This window comes from Phacochoerus africanus, chromosome 6 (assembly GCF_016906955.1).
Source record: "Phacochoerus africanus isolate WHEZ1 chromosome 6, ROS_Pafr_v1, whole genome shotgun sequence".
Taxonomy (NCBI): domain Eukaryota; kingdom Metazoa; phylum Chordata; class Mammalia; order Artiodactyla; family Suidae; genus Phacochoerus; species Phacochoerus africanus.
In genome coordinates, this window is record NC_062549.1 from 77,355,355 (window position 1) to 77,382,719 (window position 27,365).

The 27,365-nt window shown below is 42.0% G+C and overlaps 1 protein-coding gene across 3 annotated transcripts in view; it reads left to right on the plus strand.

Annotated features, from left to right (window-relative positions):
- Positions 1-7,165: 7,165 nt before the first annotated feature.
- TCEA1 (transcription elongation factor A1) overlaps positions 7,166-27,365 on the plus strand; it is a 28,421-nt gene continuing 8,221 nt past the window's right edge. The window contains exons 1-5 of one of the 3 annotated variants that reach the window (XM_047783920.1): positions 7,166-7,380; positions 17,746-17,808; positions 22,053-22,158; positions 25,529-25,616; positions 26,876-27,021. In XM_047783920.1, the coding sequence (XP_047639876.1) occupies positions 7,318-7,380; positions 17,746-17,808; positions 22,053-22,158; positions 25,529-25,616; positions 26,876-27,021 (466 nt within the window). In that variant the 5' untranslated portion in view covers positions 7,166-7,317. Of the gene's footprint in view, positions 7,381-15,392; positions 15,470-17,745; positions 17,809-22,052; positions 22,159-25,528; positions 25,617-26,875; positions 27,022-27,365 lie in introns of those variants that run through there. The other 2 variants (XM_047783921.1, XM_047783922.1) reach the window with 2 other exon arrangements.

Sequence of the window (27,365 nt, forward strand, 5' to 3'; positions counted from 1 at the left end):
ATGCCGTGGGTGAGGCCCTAAAAAGACACACACAAAAAGAGGTTTGTGATGGGGTAGTTGGCCTGGAGTGGAGCCCAACTTCTCTTGTTCCTCAGTGTCAACAAGCTAAAAACACTCTTTACTTTGATTGCCAGTGTTCCTAACCCATTTCACAAGGTTTGTTTTCTGTTTCTCTTCATCTTTTCCTTTTATGTAGTATTCATGGGGGGGGGGGTTGTGTTTTTTTGTTTTTTTTTTAATCTTTTTGTCTCTTCAGGGCCACATCCTCGGCATATGGAGGTTCCCAGGCTAGGGATCAAATCAGAGCAGTACCCGCTGGCCTACACCACAGCTCCCGGCAATGCCGGATCCTTAACCCACTGAGCAAGGCCAGGGATCGAACCTGAAAACTCTTTGATGATTCGCGAACCACTGAGCCATGACGGGAACTCCTTCATGGGGTTTTTAATTAGTGTCATGAATCAGTTATCCAAATAGTTTTGCCCCCTTTTATTTCACTACTGACTTTTATTTATTTATTTATTTTGTCTTTTTTAGGGCTACACCCATGGCCTATGCAGGTTTCCAGGCTAGGGGATTGTATATTGATGCAACCACTGTGGAAAACAGTATGGAGATGCCTCAGAAACTACCATTTGATCCAGCAATCCCACTCCTGTGCATCTATCCAGAGAAAACCATGACTTGCAAAGACACATGTACTCCAATGTTCATTGCAGCACTATTTGCAATAGCCAAGACATGGAAACAACCTGTGTCCTTCAACAGAGGAGTAGATCAAGAAGATGTGGTACATATACACAATGGAATGTTACTCAGCCATTAAAAGGAACAAAATACCGGCATTTTTAGCAACATGGATGGACCTAGAAATTATGCTAAGTGAAGTCAGCCATACAATGAGACACAGGCATCAAATGCTTTCACTGACATGTGGAACCTGAAAATAGGACAGACTGAACTTCTTTGCAGAACAAATACTGATTCACAGACTTTGAAAAACTTATGTTCTCTAAAGGAGACAGTTTAGGGGGTGGGGGGATGTGCTGCGAGCGAGTGTAGGATGGAAATCCTATAAAACTGGATTGTGATGATCATTGTACAACTATAAATGTAATAAATTCATTGAGAAAAAAAAGTGAAAATGTAATTTAAGTACTTGATACATTCCAGGCTTGAAGTGTTTCTAAATGAGACAGCAGAAGTATAATCCCGATTTAAACCTTTCACTTTGTAATGCACTGGGTTAAGGATCTGGTATTGTCACTGCTGTTCCTTGGGTCATTGCTGTGGCAAAGTTTCAGTCTGTGGCCTGGGAACTTCATGCCTTGGGTGTGGCCAGATTAATTAATAAATAATAAATAAAACTTTTGCTCTTTCAAAGACTCTGTTAAGCTAAGACTGGGGGACACTATCTATGAATCACATATCCAGTATTTAGAATATATAAAGAAGTCTCAAAACTCAAAAAAAAAAAATCCAGTCAGAATATAGGCAAAAACGTGATGCTATTTCACTCAAGAGGCTATATATGGTTGGTAAATAAGCACACTGACCTACATTCAACAGCACTAAACCTTTAGGAAAATGAAAAATTAAAACCAAAATGAGACATCAGTTATTAGAACAGCTAACAAAAAAAAGTTAATGCCAGGAGTTCTCATTGTGGTTCAGTGGGTTAAGAACCCAACATAGTGTCCATGAGGAGGTGGGTTTGAAACCCTGGCCTCACTCGGTGGGTTAAGGATCCAGTGTTGCCACAGCTTTGGCATGGGTTGCAGATATGGTCAAATGTGGGGTTTCCATGGCTGTGGCGTATGACACTGGCTGCAGCTCTGACTCGACCCCGGCCCAGGAACTTCTATATGCCACAGGTGTATCTCTAAAATGAAAAATGTTAATGCCACATGCTGGTAAGGATGCAGAAAATTTGGATTTCTCATACATGGCTGGTGGGAATGTAATTTCCTATGGTATGATAGCTCTTATAGGAAAGACCAGAGTAGAAGGGCCTCTAGCAAGAGAGAGCGGATTGCTTGGGGCTGAGGAGGTAGCGGAGGTGGACATGGCATGTGCTCGTAATGAGTCTGGGGTTCCTTCTAGAGGAACAAAGATGTCCTAAGGTTAGAGTGTGAGGACAGATGAACAACCCTGAGCCTTTACAGAAAACCCATGAATTGTACACTTTAAATGGGGTGAATCATGTGTGTTAGTTGTATTTAGACAAAGCTGTTTTTAAAAATAGACTTTAGGAGTTCCCGTCGTGGCGCAGTGGTTGACGAATCCGACTGGGAACCATGAGGTTGCGGGTTCCGTCCCCGCCCTTGCTCAGTGGGTTGGCGATCTGGCGTTGCCGTGAGCTGTGGTGTAGGTTGCAGACGTGGCTCGGATCCCGAGTTGCTGTGGCTCTGGTGTAGGCCGGTGGCTGCAGCTCCGATTCGGCCCCTAGCCTGGGAACCTCCATATGCCACGGGAGTGGCCCAAGAAATAGCAACAACAACAACAACAAAAAAGACAAAAGACAAAAAAAAAATAGACTTTAACCCCAAGGGTAATATTAGGGATAAAAATGATCACTACCTTATAATAAGTGATAATTTTCCAGGAAGATAGGCTAATTCTAAACACACATGTTCCCCAAATATGCAAAACAAAAATGACAGTGACAGTAGTGAAAGAGGCAGGGTAGGGAATTCAAAGGGTCTGTTCCTCCACTGAAACACCCCAAAAACTGGCAGAATCAACTTTATGGAACTCAGGAAAATAGTCAAAGTAGACAGCAACCAAGTGAATGAGTAAATCAAGAAAAAGTTGAATGGAACCCAGTAAGAAAGCTTTGTGCCATTTTAATTTGCCCTTACTTAATCCCCCCCTTGCAGCATGGTGATGCTTTTTTTTTTTTTTTTTTGTCTTTTTAGGGCCACACCCGAGGCATATAGAGGTTTCCAGACTAGGAGTTGAATTGGAGCCGTAGCTGCCAACCTACAGCGAAGCCGCAGCCACGGGGGATCCAAGCCACATCTGTGACCTACACCACAGGTTGTAGCAACACAGGATCTTCAACCCACTGAGCGAGGGCAGGGATCAAACCCACATCCTCATAGGAACTAGTCAGGTTAATTACCACTGAGCCACAATGGGAAATCCTCTCTTCTTTTTTCTTTCTTACCTCCCTCTTTCTTTTTCCGTCCTAACTGCCTTTCTTTCTTTTTTTTTTGTTTTTTGTTTTTTGTCTTTTTGCCATTTCTTGGGCCACTCCCAAGGCACATGGAGGTTCCCAGGCTAAGAGTCTAATCGGAGCTGTAGCCACCAGCCTACACCAGAGCCACAGCAACTCGGGATCCGAGCCACGTCTGCAACCTACACCACAGCTCACGGCAACGCCGGATGGTTAACCCACTGAGCAAGGGCAGGGACGGAACCCGCAACCTCATGGTTCCTAGTCGGATTTGTTAACCACTGCACCACAACGGGAACTCCCTTTTTTTTTTTTTTTTTTGCCTTTCTTTTTTTAAAGGAAATCTGTCAATTTACTAGATGGACACTAAGCTAACAAGAGACTTACTAACATCACATGACAATGAATATATCTTTACAAAAAAGACTTTAGAAAAGTCACTAAATTAAAACAAAAAACTATAAACCTGAAAAAATGGTAACAAATCTGGCTTCCATAGTTATTACATTATAACCCTCAAAATGCCCAGTGTCCAACAAAAAATTTACAGGCATGCAAAGAAACAGTTTAGCCCATTTGCAGGGGGGGAAAAAAAAAAAACAAAAACTCCCCCTGAAGAAGTCCAGAAATTGGACTCACTAGAAAAAGACGTTGAATCAACTGCCTTAAATATGCTCAAAGAACTAAAGTAAACCATGGACAAAGAATTAAAAGAAAGCAGGAGAACATCTCAGTACTAAGAACATTATTAAAGAGAGAATAATTAGAAAAAGATATCTGGAGCTGAAAGAACAATAATTGAAAATTCACTAGAGGGACAGCACATTGGAGCAGGTAGAAGAATTAGCATACTTTTTTTCTTTTTAGGGCTGCACCCTAAACTTTATGGGGGTTCCCAGGGTAGGAGTGGAATCCGAGCTGCAGCTGCCAGCCTACACCAAAACCACAGCAATACCAGATCCAAGCCATGTCTGTGAACTATACCACAGCTCATGGTAATGCCAGACCCTTAACCCACTGAGCAGGACCAGGGATCGAACCCAGATTCTCATGGATACTACTTCATTTCTGCTGAGCCACAGGAACTCCCAAGAATCAGCATACTTAAAGATAGAACCATTGGCATTATCCAGTCTGAGGAGCAGAAAGCAAAAAAAAAAAAAGTAGAACAGTAAAGAGAACCTAAGAAATCTGTGGGAAACCATCAAGTGTACAGCATACATATCATGGGAGTCCTGGAAAGAGAGACAAGGGAGGGGACAGAAAGAACATTTGAAGGAATAATGGCAAATCTCCCCACTGGCCCAAAATTGATAAAAGACATGAATCTACATATCCAAGAAACTTAATGAATTCCAAGTAGGATAAAGTCAAAGATACCCACACTAAGTCTATGGAAATCAAACTGTTGAAAGACAAAGGTCACATATTGTATGATTCTATTTATATGAATGATCAGACTATTCGGGCCCATAGAGACAGAAAGCAGATTAGTGGTTGCCAAGGGTTGTGGGGCTGGGGGAGTCAGTAGTGATTTCTTAAAGGTTACAGCTTGTTTGGTTTTTGTTGTTGTTGTTTGTTTTTTTGCTTTTTAGGGCTGCACCTGTGGCATGTGGAAGTTCCCAGGATAGGGGTCAAATCCCAGCTGTGTCTGCAACCTACACCACAGTTGACAGCAATGCCAGATCCTTAACCCATTGAGAGGGGCCAGAAATTGAACCTGTGTGTTCATAGATAAGAGTTGGCCTTGTAACCCGCTGAGCCACAATGGGAACTCTTTTGTTTTTTGTTTTTTTGAGGTGATGAAAATTTTTGGAAATCTTTTTGAAACTAGATAGTGGTAATAGTTGAGTAACATTGTGAGTGTACTAAATGCTACTAAATTGTACATTTGAAACTTGTTAAAATGCTTAAGTTTTATGTTGAGAAAGTTAATTCCTATATGAAGAACCAACAAATGGAGCCGTAGTGGCTCTGTCCACATCACAGATCTAAACCAAGTCAGTCTGCACTTATGGGAGATACCTGTCAGGGAATCCTACTACCAGCCACAATCCCAGCTTTACTGAGCTCACTCACCCTAGAAAATGGGACTTGCCAGCCCTGTGAGAAAAGCCCAGCTCCTAGCCAATCTTGCCCTGTTTCCAGGTTGTCTCATGTGACAACGTATATAACTCTTGCCCTCGTTCTGTTCAGAATAGTGCCCACTGCTCGTGAGATGCTATACTTCCCAATTCATGAATTGTTTTTCTGTGGATAAAGGACATCAAAGACATCATTCAAATTGTTTTCTTTTCTTTTCTTTTTTTTTAGGGCTGAGGGTGCATGGAGGTTTCCAGGCTAGGGGTCGAATCAGAACCACAGCTGCCAGCCTACACCGCAGCCACAGCAACCCCAGATGTGAGCCACGTCTTCGACCTACACCATCGCTCATGGCAACGCTGGATCCTTAACCCACTGAGCAAGGCCAGGGATCAACGTGCAACCTCATGGTTCCTAGTCAGATTCATTTCTGCTGCACCACAATAGGAACTCCTCTTTTTCTTTTTAGCCACGCTCTGAGGCATGTGGAAATTCCTAGGCCAGGGACTGAACCCATGACCGGAACCACAGCAATGATGCCACGTCCTTAACCCCCTGTGCCACAAAGGAACTCCTCAAATTGTTTTCGTTTTGTCATTTGACAATGTTATATGCATTTTACCACAGTGAAAGAATATTAAACTGATAATAAAAATGACAATTATTAACGTAAATGCACACACATCTACAATCACAAGTGGAGCTATGTACATACTCACTAATTGATTCCTCAAGCAGACAAGAAACTGGGATATAAGTATTTGAACAATAAATAAAATTAATTTCAGGCTAACAGGCCTGTACAGAACTTCACATTTGCCACTACACAACTGGAGGCCCAGAGAATGTTTATAAAAATTGACAAACCAAATCTCAGTTAAATACCTTAGAACCAGTAGATGTGCAATCATATAATAGGTCTCACTATAACTTATGTTGGGAATCAATAAAAAGATAATTTAAAACAAATGAAATAGAGACACGGCTTAAATTACCCTTTCCCCCAAATAACTGAGCTAGAACAAAATCTTACATCTTGGTATAGAAAAACAATTATTAGGGAATTTTCTTTTCTTCCCCCAGTGGCACCTGGGGGCATACGGAAGTTCCATCCAAGCAGCAAAGGGCGCTGACTGGGCAAAGACCTATTGAAGGAGCCCACTCTTCAGTACTGATAATTTCCATTTTCTATCTTGCTTTTGTGTCCAACTTCCTCACTGATCTTCAGAGCAGGTGAGACACCTTAATTAATTTCTTAGATGAGAACGTTTTTGTCAACCACTATTCAGCTGTATTCAAGGCATTCCGTTCAAAGTTCCGAGTCGGAAAACGAGATTGTGTCTTTTTTCTTTTTCTTCTTTTTTTTTTTTTTTTTTGGCGGCATCCGCACACGCGGAATTTCCCGTGCCAAGGATGGAACTCGCGCCACAGAGGTGACACGCAGGGTCCTCGACTTGCCGCGCCCCCAGAGAAGTCCTGGGTCTCTGTTCTTAAGGTGCTTACAAAGGACTTGACTTTAAAAAGGAAATGCTTACAACCATCAGATCCCTACGATAAGGGGCCTCTTAGGAGATGGGGTCTGACTTCCAGGTGGGAAAAAGCTGGGGCCTCCTGACCCACGCGCGGTCCTCCAAAGCCGCTCGAGCTGCGCGCCGCATGGGTCTCTGCTGGGAGTTGGGGCCGGGAACCAGGAGCAGTGGACCGAGGCCGGGGAACCGGGGAACCTGGGACAGGGACGGGGGCGGGGCCGGCGCGAGCGCGCGCAAAGTTCAGTGGTGCCGCCCGCCCAACTTTCACCGCAGCCAGCTGGCTGCGCCGTGGCTCGCGCTCCCCTCCCATCCGCTCTCGATTGGCGGTGCCTGCTTGGCGCGCGCGGGGCTCGATTGGCGCTGCCTGCGGGGGAGGAGCGAGCCGCCGCCGCGGCCTGGGTCCGTGAGGAAGCGCCTGGGCCTGGCCTGCCGAGCGGCCTCGCCGACGCCCGGGCTCGCGCGCAGCCCCTGCCAGCTTCGCGCACTTCCCGTCCCGCGCGACTGGCGCGGGGAAGGTCTGCCGGAGCCATGGACGACGAGGTGGTCCGAATTGCCAAGAAGATGGACAAGATGGTGCAGAAGAAGAACGCGGTGAGCGCGGCGGCCGGCGTGGGCCGGAGGGAGGCCAGGCGGCGGGCGGGGGCCGGACGCGGGGGCCCGTCGGCCTGAGGGGGCTCCTGGCCCTTGCCGCCTGTCTGCCCGCCCGCCGCCCTACCCGCGCAACGGGGCAAGGCCCGCGCTCTGGGGAGGGAATCCGGGGGGCGTCTGACCCCGCGTCCTGGGGAGGGGTCCCGGGCGGGAGTCTTGTGGGGGCGTCCTGTCCCGCGACTTGGGAAGGAGTCATGGGAGGGATCCTGGGGGGAGGGCGTCCTGTTTCCTCTCCCTGAAAAGGGGCCCCCAGAGGGAGGTTATGGGGGCGTCCTGGGGAGGGGGTCTTGGGAGAGCGGTCCTGACCCGCGTCCTTGGGACGGGGTCGCAGGAGGGGGGTCCTGTCCCGCGGCAGCAGGCGTGGGGACTCCCTCTGGTTGCCCTAGTTCCCTGGTGGTTGTGCAGCGTAGCAAACTTAATCCAGGCGTCCTCCCTTATTTTAAACTCGGTGGTGGTAAAGCCTCTCTGATTTAGTTTAAGAGCACAGAAAGTCCCCACTGTTTGCAAGCTAACAGCGAGAAAGAGCATCAACATAGAGGTCTGAGGTCTCTTTTAGACATCAAGCTGATAAAACTTTTATGTGAAATTCTTGGATCCTATTTCTGAAGAAGGCTAAACTGCCCCCTTGATTATCTCACCCACCCTACGCGTTTGTTTAGCAATTAAAAACGTATGCCAGTGTACTTGACAAGTTGCTAAACATTTAAAAAAAGTGGATCTTGTTGGGCATACCGTGAGGAAGAGCTCATTTAAGGCACGTTCACTGACTACGGTGTGCTGCTGGCTGGAATTGGCAAATGTCCGTTGCTGGTACTAGGTGGTTTACGGTTAATACCAGCGGAGTTATCTGTTATTGATAACGTGTTCATGTTCTCTTGTGGTTTGTATGAAGTGTGGCAGTTTCTGCATTTCCGTCCACCTGTGTGCTACTTTTAGTCCCTTACTTCATAGTCATTTGTTTTCAGCTAAACTTGTAAAATTCTGTGTCAGACCAAAGCGAAGGTCAAAGGGGGTGCACTGATTTGTACACCGCTTTAGAGATACAAAGCATCTGTGCAAGATTCTTTTGAGACTCAAGACACAGCTGTGCTCCGTGTATTTTACAGAATAAAAAACTGAGTCAGAGAGCCAGTAGTTGGTGTATTTAAATTCAGTGTGTGCAACGTGGATTAAACCAGGACCCAGGTTTGCTGCTGGACAGCACGCCAGAGCAGGAAGTAGTGTTAAGCACTGAATTCTTTAAAAAAACAAAAAAATGAAAAACAACACTGAATTCTTAAGACTTCAAGCATAGCCTGTTCCTCTTTTCCTTTAACAGGTGCATTGTCCAGCATGTAATTTCATACCCTGTTAATCTGTATTTGCAATTTTGAACTATTAAAGTATTTCCTGTTTGTTTTCTGTTTCAGACATTATCTGTGCCAATTGTTTATTTTATGCCTTTTTTTTTTTTAAGGGCTGCTTCTAAGGCATATTTGGAAGTTCCCAGGCTAGGGGTCACATCAGAGTTGCAACTGCCAACCTATGCTACAGCCATAGCAGTGCCAGATCCAAGTCACATCTGTGATCTACACCACAGCGGCTTACCTGGATCCTTAACCCACTGAGTGAGGCCAGGGATCGAACCCGCACCCTCTTGGATACTAGTCGGCTTCATAAGCTGCTGAGCCACAACAGGAACTCCAACCTGTACCATTTATATTTCCTATTTCATTACGCACTGCAAGCGATGAATTCTGGATATGTGATAGGCCAAACATTTGTTATTTTGTTTAAACTGGAAGTTTTTTCCTTTGCTTAGTGAACCCTAGACTCCGACAATAGAAGCTAATTCCTGAAAAAGGCTGTTTGTTGGGTATTTTTTTCTCTAACCCAGACTATATAATGTGTACCTTTTAATCATCTGGTGCATTAGATATTTGTTTTGTTTGTTCCCATTTCTTGGAATAGATGTTTCCTAAAAATGAGGAATACTTTAGTGGACAATTATGGAGAAGACCAGCCTGTGTTTATCTGCAGTTCTCAAATAGTAAAAATGTAACTTATCCGTGGAGAATGAGAATAAGCTCCACAGATAATCCTCAAGTCGCATTTTTCAGCTCAAATCTTATTTTTCTGGTAGTACAAAACTTTACCAATATAAAAACTTGCCTCCTCCTTCCCCCCAAAAAGGAAAGGTGATAAAATGGACTGGCTTTTTGTTTTTTTATATTCTCTCTTTTTCTGTCTGTTGTTTCAAATAAGCAAATGAAGTAGAGAAAGGGAAATGGTCTGCATGACTCAGTCCCTGCCTCTGAAGTGCATCAGCCCCCATAAAAATAGCTTTTCAGGTGTTCAGCAATTTAACAGAAGTTGTTTGGGGGGCTGTAGGATTAGGGTAGATTTACTTCTCTCTTTTGTGTATGGTTTCCACATTTTCTCTTTGACCTATTTTTTATATTTTTATACTGTGAAAAATATGCTTTACGAATAATAGCTGTTCTCTGAATTGAGGATCTTTTTCATTAAAAAAAAAATTGTAAGTATAGGAGTTCCCATCGTGGCGCAGCAGAAATGAGGTTGTGGGTTCTATCCCTGACCTTGTTCAGTAAGGATCTGGCGTTGTCGTGAGCTGTGGTGTAGGTCACAGACATGTATTGATCCCGTTTTGCTATGGCTGTGGTGTAGGCTGATGGCTACGGCTCCAGTTGGACCCCAAGGCTGGGAGCCTCCATCTGCTGCGGGTCTGGCCCTAAAAAGACAAAAAAAAGATAAAAATAAATATAGTTGATTTACAGTGTTGTGCCAATTTCTGATGTACAGCAAAGTGATCCAGTCATTCATATATATATGTATATATTCTTTTTCTCATACTCTCTTCCATCATGTTCTATCCCAAGAGATTGGATATAGTTCCCTATGCTCTACAGTAGGACCTTATTGCTTATCCTTTCTAAATGTAATAGTTTGCATGAATTGATGTTTCAATGCTGTTGTTAGAAATTGCTTCGTTTTAGTAAAACCACAGGTGTCACTTTTAAGTAATAACTGAGCTAGTACTCTGAGCCAGGCTTTCTACCTTGTCTCATTTATCCCTTGGACAGTTTATTAAGTATTATTTCTGTTCTATAAATGAGGGAATGAAGTATTTAGAAAGTTAACTGAGGAGTTCCTGCTGTGTAGAAGTGGGTTAAGAATCCAACTGCAGCAACTTGGGTTGCTGTGGAGGTGCGGTTTCGATCCCAGCCCAACACAGTGGGCTAAAGGATCTGGCTTTGCCACAGCTGTGGTGTAGGTCACATCTGTGGCTAGGATTCAGTCCCTGGCCAGGGAACTTCCAGTGGGTGCAGCCATAAAATTTAAAAAAAAAAAAAAAAGTGAATTGTCTTCAGTTAAAGAGCTAGAAAGAGGCCAAATGAGAATGTGACTCTAAATCCGTTTTGCTTCAAAGCCAGCACTACTCTGTTCAGCTACAGCATCTCTGCAGTTCAGTGCATATACACTCAGGAAGTAAGGGTATTTGCTGTTCTGGGCAGACAGATTTCCCTAAATATCCCAACAGTTATCTTCACTCTGGTACTAATCAGAACGTTGCTCCATGTGTGTACTTGATTTTAAACAGTATTAGCAATTTTAGAAGTACACACATTGAGGTCATGATGAACCACATAAATTAGTTCCAAATTTTCAGGTATCAGCTATTTATTTTCTTAGTTTTTTTCCTTGTTATTTTGACTTGATGTCAACAAGCAAGTCTGATTCCTAATTTGGGTTCAAATCCTGGCTCTTTTGAAACTTTAGCTGTTGATCTTAGGCAGGTCCCTTAACATCTCTAAAATATCTTTCTTGGTGGTAAATTGGAGATAGTTTAGTGAAGATTAGATGAATATAAAATCTTGGCAGTGCTTGGGATATGGTTAAGGGCTAAAAATCCTGGATTATCTTTGTAAGGGATTTATAACACTACATTGTAGAAAGAGGAGTCAGGTAAGAACCTAGAATCTTCAAAGCATGGACACATTTTGTGAGTGGTGTTGAGGATTGTTTATTTTTTCTTTATTGAAGGCTCAGGGCTGAGTAGGCTTAAATGACAGAGATAGAAATTGAAATTAGATGTTTGTATTTCTTAGGAGCCTGGATACCTGAAATGTGTACATTTCTAAGTCTTAATCGTACCTGGGTTGGGGGGGGGAAACCTTTAGTTTCAGTATCAGGGCTAGATTAATTAGCATAAATGGAAATTTAGAATGACTACACAGTTTTTTGTAACAGCTCTATTGAGGTGTAGGATACAGGTCACGCTTTTAAAGTAAACAGTTCAGTGGTTTTTAATATATTCACAGATTTGTGCAACTATTACCATTATTAAATTTTAGAACGTTTTTATCATTCCACATAGAAACTGTATCTAAGTAGTCCATCAAGTAGTCACCATATCTGCTCCCTAAGCACCTGTTCCAGACATTTCTTACAAATGGAATCATACAATGTGTGGCCTTTTGTGTCTGGTGTCCTTGACTTGGTGTTTTCAGTGTTCATCTGTGTTACAGCATGAGTCAGTACTTCATTCCATGGTATTGTTGAGTAGCACTCCATTGATATATACTGCATTTTGTTCATTCATTCATTTGATGGACATTTTGGGCATTTTGCACTGTTTGCCTGCCTATTATGAATTACGTGCTAAAAACATTTTTCAGCAAGTCTTTGTGAGGGCACAGATTTCATTCCTGTTGGTTATATACATTGTAGAATTCCTGGACCGTCTGATAACAACATCTAGCCTTTTGAGGAGCTGCCAGACTGGGTTCCAGGGTTGCTACACCGTTTTACATCTTTAGCAGTAGGATATTGACTGTTCCTGTTTCACCGCATCTTTATCAGCACTTGTTGTTATGTCTTTTTGATTATAGCCATCCTAGGGAGTGTAAAGTGGATCTTAGCACAGTGAGATGCATGTCTCTGAGGACCAGTAGGGTGAATTTTTGTCATTGATTGTTGTCCATTTGCATATCTTTGGAGAAATGTCTGTTTAGATCCTTTGCCCATTTTAAAATTGAGTATTTGTATTGTTGAGTTGTAAGAATTGTTTTCCTTTTGAATACTAGACCCTTATCAGAGACAGGATTTGCGTATATTGTCTCCCATTCTGTGGGTTGTCTTCACTCTCTTGATCATATCTTTTGAAATACAAAAGCTTTTAAGTTTTCTTTTTTTTTTTCTTGGCTGGCAGCAAAAGGAAATTCCAGAGCTGAGGATCAGACTCATACCACAGCAGTAACTAAAGCCACAGCAGTGAGAACTCTGGATCCTTAACCCTCTGAGGCACTAGGGAACTCCCAAAAGCTAATTTTTATGAAGTCAAATTTATATATATATATTTTTGTTGTTGTGCTTTTGCTGTAGAATAAGTACATATTTGAGATGAAATAGTAAAATTGAATTTCCTAGTTTATAGTGATATAGCTTAGCTGTAATTCAAATATTTGTGTTTCCTTCTTAAAAAAATAAATGGCATCTTAATTTTTTAGATTTTGAAATCTCGTCACAGTTCTTACTAAGTGTTTTAGTTGATTGAGCTTTGAATAATGCTTCCTTAAAATGTTGGCTTTATGGCTCTTTGAGGATATTATGGTAGAAATAGGTAATTTTTATATCTTTTATATGGCAATGCCAGATCCTTAACCCATCATGCCACAGTGGGAACTCCCAGATGCCTGTGTTCTTAACAGTATATTCCATGTTGCTTCTTTCCTCTTACATCCCCTTGAAGAGAAGGTTGAATCCTGTAGAGTCTCTTCTATGTTGGGTTCTCAATACAAGTTTTTTGTTTTTTGTTTTTTTTGGCTGCATCCAAGACATATGGAAGTTCCCTGGCCGGAGATCAAACCTGCACCACAGCAGCAGCTGCAGCCACTGAGTGACAACTGCACCACAAGGGAACTCCTAAATACAGGTTTGAATACCATATTTTGTAAAAGTGCTTGTTTCCAATGACAGGTAGTTGTATCAATGATGCAATAAAGTTGTGTGGTAGCTGTTGTTTACTTTTTAGCCAGTACTGTGAACTACATTTGACTTTAAATTAAGGTGGAATCTTTCTTTCTCTTGCATCATTATCTGCAGGAGATGCTGCAATCTAATAGACTTGACTTTTAGAGGCAGGCAGATGTTCAGGGAACAACAGAATGCAATTCCTTGCTTAGTAATGCTCTTCACCCGAGTCCACAGAGCAGAACTGCCAGGGAGCCTGTGGAATGGAAGCAGCAGTGGTGTGAGGGCCAGAAGACCAGGTTCTTGTCCCATCACTATGGCGGTGGACAGGTCACTTAGCTTTTCTGAGTTTGTTAGGCTTTGGAGTAGATACTCAAAGATGTCTGCTTATTTTTGAATTCCCTGAATTCAGAAAGGGCTTCTGTCTTTCTCCTTTCTGTGTCCTCAGCACAGAACAGAGTTTGGCACATGATGATGTTAATGGGTATTTGTTGAGAGGCAGTAAGTGTAATTTGACAGAATGGGGAAAATCTCATCTTTTCTAGTTACTAATCATGAGACTTTGTGCAAGTTTCTTAACTTATGTGGGCTTTGATTTCCTTGTCTGTAAAAATAGGGATAATAAGGTTACCTGCTTCCCTGGGGCTTATTGTAAAGATGAAATGAGACAATATATGTAAAGTTTTAACACAGAGTGATGACTCAAAGAATTTTTTTGTCACTGAATTCACATGATTGTATGTTTTTTGTCCTTTTCACTCATTCAGATCATTATAGTTGTTTTTTCTGCAAGAACTTTGATTGACAGATTCATCTTATTTGGTTAGCACATACTGTAATTCTGAGAATGGTCATAGTTTCATCCCATGAGTGTATTTAACTTTTTCTTTCCTTCATACCCTGTATCTCTAGCAGTCTCACCAGAGAGATCTGAGTGAAAAAAAGAGAGTGTGATGAAATTGATGCAAATCTATTGCTTCCACTTGGAAAACATCTGAAACCTTATGCCACGTTGCTGATGTGTTAGAAGAATCAACTTTGCATGTGACAGACAACTTTATGTAAACCTAGAGACCCTACTTTTTAAGGGACTTGTGATTCTTTTTCTTCCTTCCTAGTTGATCCCAGGTCAGAAATTGATTAAAAGAACATGGAGACATGGTTAGAAGAAAAACATCTATGGTAGATATGGGATATTGGTCCACAACCTCTTAATCAAAACCTTTGTAGTCTGGTATATTTGAGAATTCCAATTTTTTTCAAATTTTATAAAGATAATATGGTATATACATCATATGTTTTATAATATCCTCAGTGAGATCTGGGTAGTTTCCAATGTCAGTTTCCAGATATGAGCATTTCTGTAGTGAAATGCGGCATTCTCACATGAAGTGGATAAGTACAACATAAATAGCTTTGTATATCTGTTGAGATTAGATGTTGCTGCCAAATGTGTTTATTGAAAATCTATGAAAAATCTTTCAGTTTTCAAAGGATTTTGGTTTGGGCACTCACAGATGAGAGATTAAAGACGCTTGCTCACAAAAATGTCATGCCTATTGAAATTCTTTTTTTTTTTAAGTTTGACTAAAGTATAGTTGATTTACAATGTTATGATAATTTTTGCCTACAATAAATAGAAATTCTTGATGAATAGTAAACTTAAAGTTAGTGTTTTATTTTTTAACATCTATAATTTATTGTTTTTAATTGCCTCTAAGTAAAAAAAAATATGGAATTTTATCATTAGAAGGGATCTTTAAGCAGTGAACATTAAAATCCTTCATAATAACCTGTTTTATAATTTCTGTTGAACTTAAGTTTTTATTTATAAGGTACTGGATTAAATTAAAATGTTATATTAATTTGTTGCCAGAAGAAGAGTTAATACTGTTTTATTCTCCACAGCTAAATCTAAAGTCTGTCAACTTTAAATGGAAAAGTTATATGACTGGAAACCTTTGCTTGATTTTAAATTGCAGAAATACTAACGATGCTGTGAGACTCCATCCTTGTTTCTTCCTTTGGGGGTTCATCTGGGGCTTTCTGCTTTCCCAGGGTATGCTGAGTTTCACTGATTTGTAGGGTGCCTACTTTTCATATCTGAATATATCAGAAGGAGTTACACATGTCACTGGCCAGATGGCTGTTGGGATGTCCTTTCACAGGCAGAATATCAAGCCCGGCATCGACATTCGCAGAATGGGTGTCAGTGGCTTGGAAGCCATTCTGAGAGATGTTAATGGAATGATTTTTGAGCCTGAGGAGCCAAACAGTAGAAGAGCCATAGGGCGAAGGCAGCGGGTTCTGCACACCTCAGTGTCCAGAGAGCTGACGGCTTTGAGCTCTTTTATGACTTCTTTTTTTTTAGGGCCGCTTCTGTGGCATATGGAAGATCCTGGGCTAGTGGTTTAGTCGGAGCTGCAGCTACTGCCCTACACCACAGCCATGGCAACACCGGATCTGAGCCACATCTGCAACTTAACACCGCAGCTTGTGACAGTTGCCTGATCCTTAACCCACTGAGCGAGACCAGGGATTGAACTCACATCTTCACAGAAACTGTGTTGGGTTTTTAGCCCACTGAGCCACAGTGTGAACTCCACTTATGGATTCTTTTGTGAAATGCTTCATTACTATTGTTTTGATACAACTTTTTGTGGGCTAAAAATGGATAATCACTCAATCTGAATTAATAAGTGATTCATAAGCGTTAAACTCTGGATGTGAAGTAGTTTTAGAAACACCTTAGCTAGTTTTGCTTGTATTTTCTATATGTAAAAGGTGATATATGATAAAAATTCCAAACCTAAAGGAATTGCAAAAGTTAATAGAAGTGATAAGAAAAGTTTCTTACTATGGTTTAATAGACTTTTATTGGTGGTATATGATGTGTCCAAGAATAGTACATTCACTAAGTGACTGTTAGACTAACAGTGAAGTGTGACACCACCTTAGTGAGAGACTGACATTTATAAATGGGACGTGTATAAACAAATACTACTGAAAGTAAAACCTTTACAAAACAACTTTTTTTCCATAACTTTTTTTTTTTTTTTTTTTGCTTTTTAGGGCCACATCTGCGTCATATGGAGGTTCCCAGGCTAGGGGTCAAATCAGAGCTGTAGCTGCTGGCGTACACCACAGCCACAGCAATTCGGGTTGAGCCGTGTCTGTGACCTACACCACAGCTCATGGCAATGCCAGATCCTTAACCAACTGAGCAAGGCCAGGGATGGAACCTGTGTCCTCATGGATGCTAGTCAGATTTGTTAACCCCTGAGCCATGAGGGGAACTCCTCATCACTTTTTTTTTGAAGTGTAGTTGATTTACTGTGTTCCTTCAATTTCTGCTGTATAATAAAGCAAAGTAACCAGCCACACTATGCATACATTCTTTTCTTGTCTTTTTTTTTTTTTTTTCCCATACTATCTTCCATCATGTTCTAACCCAAGAGACTGGGCACAGTTCCCTGTGCTATATACAGTAGGACCCCATTACTTATCCATTCTAAATGTGGTAGTTTGCATCTACCAATCCCAAACTCCCCGTCCATCCTCTTCTCCCCCCCAATCTCAAACACAAGTCTGATCTCCACGTCTGTGATCTGCTTCTCTTTTGTAGATAGATCAATTGTGCCATATTTTAGACTCCACATAGAACTGATATCCTGTGGTTTGTCTTTCTCTTTCTTACTTACTTCACTTAGTATAAGAGTCTTTAGGTTCCATCCATGTTGTTGCAAATGACATTATTTCGTCCTTTTTTATGGCTGAGTAGTAGTCCATTTTATATATGTACTGCATCTTCTGTTGATGGACATTTGGGTTGTTTCCATGTCTTGGCTATTGTGAATGGTGCTGCAGTGAACATAGGGGTGCACGTATCTTTTTGAATGAAAGTTTTGTCCAGATATATGCCCGGGAGTGGGATTGCTGGGTCATATGGTAGTTCTATTTTTAGTTTTCTGAGGAAACTCCATGCTGTTTTCCATAGTGGCTGTACCAATTTGCATTCCCAGCAATAGTGAAGGAGGGTTCCCTTTTCTTCACATCCTCTCCACAAAGCAGTATTTAACCAGTGCTGGTCATAACCCAGTAAATAGTTTTTGTCATCCTCCAATGAGTTGAAACCCCTACTTGAAAACTGTCTCTTTCTGTCTCGTTCTCTTCCTCATATCTTTAGATCTATAGATCTATACATCTATCTACCATTCTCCTTACATGAATACGTGAGCCATAGTGAATTGTGGACAGGAACAATATAAATATAATATAAATTTAAATTTTCCTTGACATTCTCTCTGGGAAATTCAGTATTATTTTATTTTATAGGCTGGAGCATTGGATTTACTGAAGGAGCTTAAGAATATTCCCATGACGCTGGAATTATTGCAGGTATGTGCTAATATGTGTCATAAGTTTTAAATAGATAATTGTCATGAAATACCAGAACATCTTCAGTATCAGTAAAGTCTTTTGTATTTTCCCATTATAGTGTAAACTGTTATTAACTTGTATTTTTAAAGATGGTCGTATAGATCAGTAATCTCCTAAGTTACCATTGTAGAGAAGTGTTACCTTCCTTGGGAAGAATAAACCCTGCATCTCCAAGGTGACAGTAGGAGTCAAGTCTCATTGTGAAAGGAGGTGACTTGGCGTGGACTTGGCACTGACTTGCTGAGCAAATGAGGCTTCCAGTCTACCCAGATTCCTGTCCTCACTTGTCATTATCTGTCTTTGATTATAGCCATCCTAGTGGATGTGAAGTGATTGTTTATTGTGGTGTTGGTTTCCATTTTCCTCATGACTAATGATGTTGAACAGTGTTTCACGTGCCTGTTGACCATTTGTGTTAACTTCTTTGGAGAAGTGTCTTTACAGCTCCTTTGCTTATTTTTAACTTGGATAATTGGTCTTCTTTTATTTTTGAGATACAATAGTTCTTTATATATTCTAGAATTTAAGTCCCTTATGAGTTACAGGATTTGCAAATGTTGTTTCCCATTCTGTGGATTATCTTTACTCTCTTGGTAGTATCTTTTTTTTTTTTTTGTCTTTTCTAGGGCCACTCCACGGCATATGAAGGTTCCCAGGCTAGGGGTTGAATCGGAGCTGTAGCCACTGGCCTGTGCCAGAGCCACAGCAACGCAGGATCTGAGCCACCTCTGTGACCTACACCACAGCTCACGGCAACGCCAGATCCTTAAGCCACTGAGCGAGGCCGGGGATCAAACCCACAATGTCATGGTTCCTAGTTGGATTCGTTAACCACTGAGCCACAACAGGAACTCCATCTTGGTAGTATTCTTTGAAGCACAAAAGCTTAAAATGTTGTTGTAGGGTAACTTACCTGTTGTCTTTGGTAGCTAGTGCTTTAGGTGTCATATCTAAGAAGGCATTGCCTAATTCAAGGATACAAAGACTTATTCTTAAATTTTCTTCTAACAAAAAAAAAGGAGTTCCCATTGTGGGTCAGCAGTTAACGAACCCAACTAGTATCCATGAGGACATGGGTTCAATCCCTGGCCTTGCTCAGTGGGTTAAGGATCTGGTGTTGCCATGAGCTGTGGTGTAGGTTGCAGACGCAGCTCAGATCCCGCATTGCTGTGGCTGCGGTGTAGGCCGGTGGCTACAGCTCCAAATGGACCCCTAGCCTGGGAACCTCCATGTGCCTCAGGTGTGGCCCTAAAAAACAAAAAGACAAAAAAAGAAAAAAGTTCTTTTAAAAGTTTTAATGGTTTTAGCCCTTTCATTTAGGTCTATAATTCATTTTTAATTAATTGGCTTTTTTTTTTCTTAGGGCCCAAGGGCCAAAGGTACAGCATATGGAATTTCCCAGGCTAGGGGTCGAATCAGAGCTATAACTGCCAGCCTACACCATAGCCACAGCAACGCCGGATCCGAGCCGTGTCTGCAACCTAAATTGCAGCTCTCAGCAATGCCACATCCACTGAGTTGGGGTCAGGGATCAAACCCGAATCCTCATGAATACTAGTTGAGTTCATTTCTTCTGAGCCACAATGGAAACTCCTAGGGGTTTATTTTTGGATTCTAAACCCTGTTCATTAATTTTCATGTTTCTCTTTGTGTAGGACCATATTGTCTTGATTATTGTAGCTTTGTATTAAGTTTTGAAATTGGCAATTGTGAGTCCTCTAATTTTGTTCTTTTTCAAGATTATCTTGTCCATTTTAGTTCCCTTCCATTTGCATATAAACTTTAGGATAAGCTTACAAATTTCTGTGCAAAAGGCAGCTGTAATTTTTGATGGGAATTGCATTGTAGTTTTAATTTGATTTGATTAGTATTAGAATCTTAATTAGTCTTCTAATTCATGAATATGGAGGCCTTTCCATTTTCTTGGATCATGTAAAATGTTTTCAGTAGTGTTCAGTAGTAGCTGTTTTTTACTGTAAGGTTTAGTGGCTATCTTAAATCATCTTGGTGAAAACCCACGAGTGATCAGAAAGGAAGGTGGTCTTCTGTTTTTCTGAAAGTCTGCTTGTTTCCTGTGATAGTGACTGACAGTGTCTCTTGTTATACCACTCATTCCTTTCAGCCTTACATCAGTATGCAGCTTAGCGCTCTGTTTTTCCAAGGTGTACAATCTTTCTAACTGTATGCCTTGAAACCAATGTCAACCACGGGCGGAGCCACTCATTTTACTACGTATAGTTTATCTCAGAAACTTATTAGTCCTGCAATCAAGAAGCCTGTTTAAGTCTACAATTCCTAATGTCACTTGAGCACAAAACACCTTTTTTGTAGCCCACCTGTTACATCCTGTAAATCCCAGTCCACCAGTTGGAGGAAAAATTCGGAGTCTAGGGAATTCTTAGAGGCAAACCTCAACTTGGTTACCCAAGTAAAATAGCTTCATAATCCTTTCCTTTGTCGACTTTCTTCTAGTATTCCCAAAATAGCCTCTAAAAGGAAGAAAACTTACCCAAATGATCTTAGTGCTTTGCCTCATTTCTTTCTGTTCTTGGCGAGACGGTCTCTTCTTGGGTAAGCAGGTTTTTCCAGATGGCTGTGTCTCCATAGGGGCTTTCTTAGGTTTTAAGCAGAACTTAGGTTTGGTCTCTTTAGTGATCAGAATATTCTGTGATAATTAACAAGAGGTCACCCTTCAGTACACAGTTTGTTTGTGATCTCTGTATATCTTTGCTCACCTCTGACACCTCCTAAAATCTGATTTTCTTTGCCAATTCATGTCAATTCCAAACGCCAGAACTATGCTAGTAACTCAAGTTATTTCCTCCACTTGTTACAAAGATAGGTTTTCTTGTAGATGGAGGTCGGAATGCCTGTGAGAAGGAGCCACGACTGGGAGCTGGGGAAGGAGGGCGCCACAGGCCTGGGGGCGCAGAGCCCCCCCAGCTGGAGTACTTAGCAGATCATGTGGGGCAGCTCAGGGACCTGTGCCGTCCGCCTCGGCACCTGGCTCTGGAAGGTTTTCTGCCCTGACGTGCCTGTTGCATCAGCTGATAAACTAGTGTTTCAGAGAAGTTCTGAAACATTGTCATGTTCTAAAAGCTTCTTCACTAAAAGTGTTCTTATTACCTAAAAGGGGCTACTTTCTGTGGGGAAAACCCAAACATTACTTTCACCCCATTTGGGGGTTTCAGATAATTTAGCATTTTTCATTTATCATCCATGATTGGCCTGTCCTAGCTGTAGTGTTCTCTGAGTGCAGTTGGAAAGAGCGTGGACTTCGGAGATGACAGACCTGGATTAAAACCCCAGTCTGGCCAGTTAGTAGCTGGGCAAGTTATTTATCGGTACCTGTAGTCTCTTCATCTTTAACCATAGGGATAGTGATCTTGACTTTAAAGGAAGGTAAAGGAGTTCTTGTCGTGGCTCAGTGGTTGACAAATCCGACTAGTATGCATGAGGATTCGGGTTCGATCCCTGGCCTCGCTCAGTGGGTTAAGGATCCGGCGTTGCCGTGAGTTGTGGTTTGTCAAAGACATGGCTTGGATCCCGCATTGCTCTGACTGTGGTATAGGCCGGTGGCTACAGCTCCGATTCGACCCCTAGCCTGGGATCCTCCATATGCTGAGGGTGCAGCCCTAGAAAAGGCAAAAAGACAAAAAATATAAATAAATAAAATAAAGGAAGGTTAACAAGCACGGATGCTCACAGCATAACCCAGGGCACCTAGGACACCACAGGTTACGAGCTCTGTGGGGTCCATTTTTAGTGTCTGTGATCATGGCTGGTGGTGTTTGTCTGGGTGTCCTCCCTCCAGGTTGCAGCAGGTGTCAGCAGACTGTTGTTAGAGGGAGGTGGAGAAGCACAGTGTGCGTTGTCAGCCTCCCTCAGGTACAAATGCAGACACTTTGTGTTTATTCTCCTCTGGTGGGGAAGACTGGTTTCATTGTACTAGTTCCGCAGCCCTAGTCCAGGAGCAGGTTACATGCTTGCATATCTCGGTGATAGCAACCTTGATGTGTCTAATGTTTGAGCTGAAGAGGTATGTGTCTTAAGTCTGTCGTCTGCTATTAAAATAATTCATATAATTGAAGCTTTTTTTCTGTTCTAAAGTGGAAATAGGCATCTGGGAAAGAAAGAAAATGAAACACTGAATTGCCCAAAATAAAATTGCTTGAACACATTTTTTTGTCTTTGTCTTGCAGTCCACAAGAATTGGAATGTCAGTAAATGCTATTCGCAAACAGAGCACAGATGAAGAAGTTACATCTTTAGCAAAGTCCCTCATCAAATCTTGGAAAAAGTTATTAGGTATAGTCCATCTTACCTTACATATGTATGATGTCCTGGTTTATTCAGACAGGGCCGTTGCAATTTTTTCTCTTAATGAATATAGATGTTTTGAAATCAGTGCCTTATGAGACGGGGACTTTAGTCTGACCTCCTTGAGGGTTCTGCTTTTTAAGCTAGTCATGTAATTTATAACTGGGATTGCCTCTTTAAGAAGAAAATAATCCTTCAAGGAGAAGGTTTCACACTTTTGAAAAAGTTTTTGAAATAGTTTTCTAACTTACATAAAGTTTGTAAGAATAATAAAAATAACTCACACGTCTTCTTTCTAGATCATTAATTTTTAATATTTGCATGTTTGTCACATTCTCCCCCTTTTTCTCTTTATGTATAACTCAAATACATACTATTTTTCCTGAACCATTTCAGAGTAGATTGCATCTATAATGCATTATTTACTCTTTAATACTTAAGTGTGTGTTGTCTTGGAACAAGTTCATTTTTTTATGTACTTACAGGAAATGCATTGGTGCAATACTTTAATCTGTAGTGCATGTTGCAATTTTGTCAGTTGTCTTAATAGCATCCTTTACAGCTTTTTTTCTCCTCCAGAAGATGTCCATTCTAGGATCATGTATCTAGTCTGCTAATGTGGAGTAGTTTTCAAGCCTTCTCATGTCTTTTAGGACGTTGACCTTTTTTTTTTGGCCGCATCCACAGCATGTGGAAATTCCCAGGTTAGGGATCAAACCTGCACTGCAGTTGCGACCTGTGCCACAGCTACAGCAACGCTGGGTCCTTAATCCACTGTGCCATGAAGGAATTTCTAGGACATTTGACTTTTGAAGAATACACGCACCCCTTTCCCCTTAGTTTTTAATAACATGTTCCTTATTTGGGTTTATCTGGCATCCTCTTGTGAAGAGATCTGGTTGAGCCTGCACGGTTGGGACATCGCGCACGTGTGCTGTGTCCTTCCTCAAGTGCTGCGTCCAAGAAAGGGGCAGGATGGTGTTGGTGTCGAGACCCAGGCGGGGTGCACTCTGCATTGTTTATGATTTTTCCTCTCGTGCCTAGTAGGAGATGCCGAGACCCTGAAACTGTCTGGTTCCACCTCTGACCTTCCCCCATCCCCTTTAGTGTCCACTGAGTCTTTCCCAAAGCACCCTGCACGGTGACGATTGTAAAATTGTGTTTTTCCACTTCTTGCACTTCTTTAGTATTTATACATCATTGTTCGGTAAGAAAGAACCCTCCTTTTACCTCCCATTTACTATCTACTGTTAGTGTGCACGTGTGGATCCCTATGCAATCGATTATAACCCACTACTGTTCCTGTTGATTTTGATATTTCCACTGTTCCAGCTCTGACCACTGGGTACCCTTCAAACTGGCTCCTGTGTCCCTGTGACAAGCCTCCCCCGCCTTTTTATCTCTTTCTTACATTCTGACGCTGCAAAGTGTGTTGGGTTTATCTATCTTCCCTGCCCCAGCCCTAGAATTAGCTATTTCCCTAGCAGCTATTGGCCTTTCATGGAAGAGAAAATAGAAAAGGTGAAGCTTTTTAAATTTCTTAGATAGCAATAGGAAAAGACCTATTACTTACAAGAGCTTTGAAACCAAGAATCAAAAATTGTGAAGTCTATAAAATTACAGAAGCCTAGTCTTAAGAAAACCAATGTGCAGTGTATGATCCTATATTAGGATTCTGAACAAGAAAGAAACATTGCTGTAAAGATGATTATTAGGAAAATTGGCAGAATTTTATAAGTTCTGTGGGTAACTAAACAGTTACTGTTTAAACCCACTGCTGTGGTTATATACATGAACTTCCTTATTCTTAGGAAATACCTAGTGGAGTATTCAGGGATCAAGGGACATGATATATGCTGCTCATTTCCAAATGGTTTAAAAGAAGTATGTCTGAGTTCCCTCGTGGCACAACAGGTTAGGAATCCGGCATTGTCACTGCAGCAGCTCAGGTCTCTGCTGTGGTGCGGGTTCAATCCCTGGCCAGAAACATACTGTGGGTGCAGCCAAAAAAAAAAAAAAAAATGCCGGTGTGCCCACTGTGTATGTGTCCACACACACATATCTACGTGGAGTGGAGAATGAGAAGGAGGTGTGCACACAGTGTTTGTGTGAGTGTGTGTCCACACACACATATTCATACATGAAATGGAGAATGAGAAGGCTGTGTGCCAGAATGTTAACAGTGGGGGGGTCTGGGTGAAGTTCTTTGTACCATTCTTACAACATTTGTGCAAGTTTCAAATTATTTCAAAATAAAAACCTTTTTTAAAAAGGCTGATCTTTAAAGATAAGCTCTATGTTTATAGTTCACTTAAATTTTATTTTATTTTTTTCTTTTTAGGGCTGCACCCACAGCACATGGAGGTTCCCAGGCTAGGGGTCGAATCAGAGCTACAGCTGCCGACCTATACCACAGCCACAGCAAGGCAGGATCTGAGCGTCGTCTGTGACCTACACCTCAGCTCACAGCAACGACGGATCTTTAACCCAATGAGTAAGGTCACAGATCAAACCCGCAACGTTATGGTTCCTAGTCAGATTCGTTTCCTCTGCGCCACAACGGGAACTCCTCACCTTAAATTTTAAGTCTAATTCCACATTCTAGAGTAATTAGTCCTTTTATGTACTTTATTTCCCCATGTCTCATTGCTCACCTCCTTAAGTCTTAAAGCTTGTGCTTTATTAGAAGTAATAATCTGTGTTAGTTTACAGATTATTTAAAATAGAGGAGGTACTGCGTAGGCCTAACTGATAATCTTAAAGTACGTTCTATGAAAATGTTCTTTGTGTACTGTCCCTGAAATATTTATATTTTAATTATCACCTCAATTTTTTTTTTTCCCTGAGCCCACAGCATGTAGAAGTTCCCAGGCCAAGGATTGAAGAAGCTGCACCACAGCAGCAGCCAGAGCCACTACAGTGACAATGCCGGATCCTTAACCTGCTGTGCTATAGTGGAATTCCCTACCTCAAATTTCTTGACTTTGCAAAAAGTTACCAAAGCAGTATTGCTATATTTGCTTTGCACTTTCACTTTTTAAGTGCAGTGCTAGTGGTTTTTCCATACTTTTTCCTTCCCTTGTTCTGCAAGCTTGCCCCCCTTTTGTGCTGCCACTGGAATCTAAAGTTGTGCTCCCCACCAGATGAGAAGGTTTTTTTGGGGATGTACATTATGAAAAACACCCATGTGTATCTGCTGATAGAACAGCTTGCATTGACTTTACTTGTTAAAATCTTTGGATTTTAGTGGGGTTTTTTTTTTTGGTGGTGGTTGTTGCATAAATAGCCTGATAACATGTAGTAATTCTGTGGGTTTTTTAAAAAAATTCTAACAATTAGGAATTTCATGAATTTTCAGATGGACCATCAACAGATAAAGACTCTGAAGAAAAGAAAAAAGATACTGCAATTACATCACAGAATAGCCCTGAGGCACGAGAAGAAAGGTATTTCGCCTTTTGGACACTTATTTATGTTGAAAGTGATCGTTTCCCCACATCCGTACTGGATCCCACATCTGTACTCCCCTTTCTGTGCTCTCATCGCACAGAGTTAGTATAGATGTAATTAGCAAAATAGTCTGGCGTTTCTTCTGAGATTGTTCTGGAAACTCAGAGTTAGACCTTACCCAGGGAGGACTTACTCACATTGCACTTGACCAGCCCGGCCTGGGTAGCCTGGGAGACCTGGCAGTGACAGTTCTGACAGGGGCTCAGAACCATGGTGGCTTTCTTTATTTACCACATTGTATTTGTTTGTTTGTTTGTTTGATGTCTTTGTACGGCCACACCTGCAGCATATGGAAGTTCTCAGGCTAGGGGTTGAATCGGAGCTGTAGCTGCTGACTGAAAAAGTTACTGAACAGTCCTGATTGAATTGATGTTTCTGGGAAGAAATTAAGAGATGCTTTTATATTTCCTCGACTCTTCACTACACGTGGTTTTTATCCGTGTCAGCCACACCGGCTGTCTGACTGGAGCAGGTTTCCGACATTTCCCCGTTTTTGTTTGATGCATTGCACTTGCCAGCGCCAGCGCTTCACAGCCAGAGTCCTCCCTTTGCACTTGTTGTATTGAGCTGTAATGTGCATTTTATGTATTAAAAGTATTGTTTAATATTTTAAAGGCTAATCAAGGTTTAAAAAAAAAGTCAGGAGACTTGTCTCTTATCTTTACTAAAATTTTAACTTTTTTTTTTTTTTTATGTCTCTTTAGGGCCACATCCGCAGCATGTGGAGGTTCCCAGGCTAGGGGTCTAATCAGAGCTGTAGCCGCCAGCCTATGCCAGAACCACAGCAACGCAGGATCCGAGCCGCGTCTGCAACCTACACCACAGCTCACGGCCACACAGGAGCCTTGACAGCTGAGCGAGGCCAGGGATTGAACCCGCAGCCTCATGGTTCCTAATCGGATTCATTTCCGATGCCACGACGGGAACTCCAACTTCTTTTTAATCTATATGCAGGCAAATTTTTTTTTTCATGTAAGAGTCACTGAAATACTGTGTCATTTATTTAGGCCAAAAACGTTTGTTTTTGAAGAGTGATAGTAATGTTGCTCCTTCTTTTTAGTCAGGCAGATATGGGTTTCTTTCGAGAGAAGAGGGAGCAGATAGGTGTGGGGAGGAGGGCACGGGCACAGGGAGGCTCTCACCTGAGAGCCTTTTCCTGACCTCTCTTTGGGGCGCGTGCCTATCTCTGTTGCAGCAGCTCCAGCAGCCATGGCAGCAGCAGGAAGGATGAGCCCAATGCACGAGACACCTACGTTTCCTCCTTCCCTCGGGCCCCGAGCACTTCCGACTCTGTGCGGTTAAAGTGCAGGGAGATGCTCGCTGCCGCTCTGAGGACGGGAGGTGAGTTCCGTGCCCTCTGTTCTGTGTCCGTCACCCCGCCCTGACCCCCTCCTTAGTGTGGTCCCCCAGTGGGAGCCACTGGAGCTGCCTGGTTTAGGGGGCTGGGGGCAGAGGTGTAGGCAACCTGGGCCTTCCAGAAACAGCTTCCTCCCAGAAACATGTGGGTGTTTCCCCTGGTTTGTGCTGTTTATATGGTTCTTCACCACCTTTTTTTCCTCACATTTAACCTGCAAACTGATCGCTCCACTCCTTGGATTAAGAGTTAGCCACGCTCTGTTTGGGTCCCATTGTTAAATATTAGTGTGCATATAGTATGTCAGTTTTCTATTCCTAATTTCATTTCC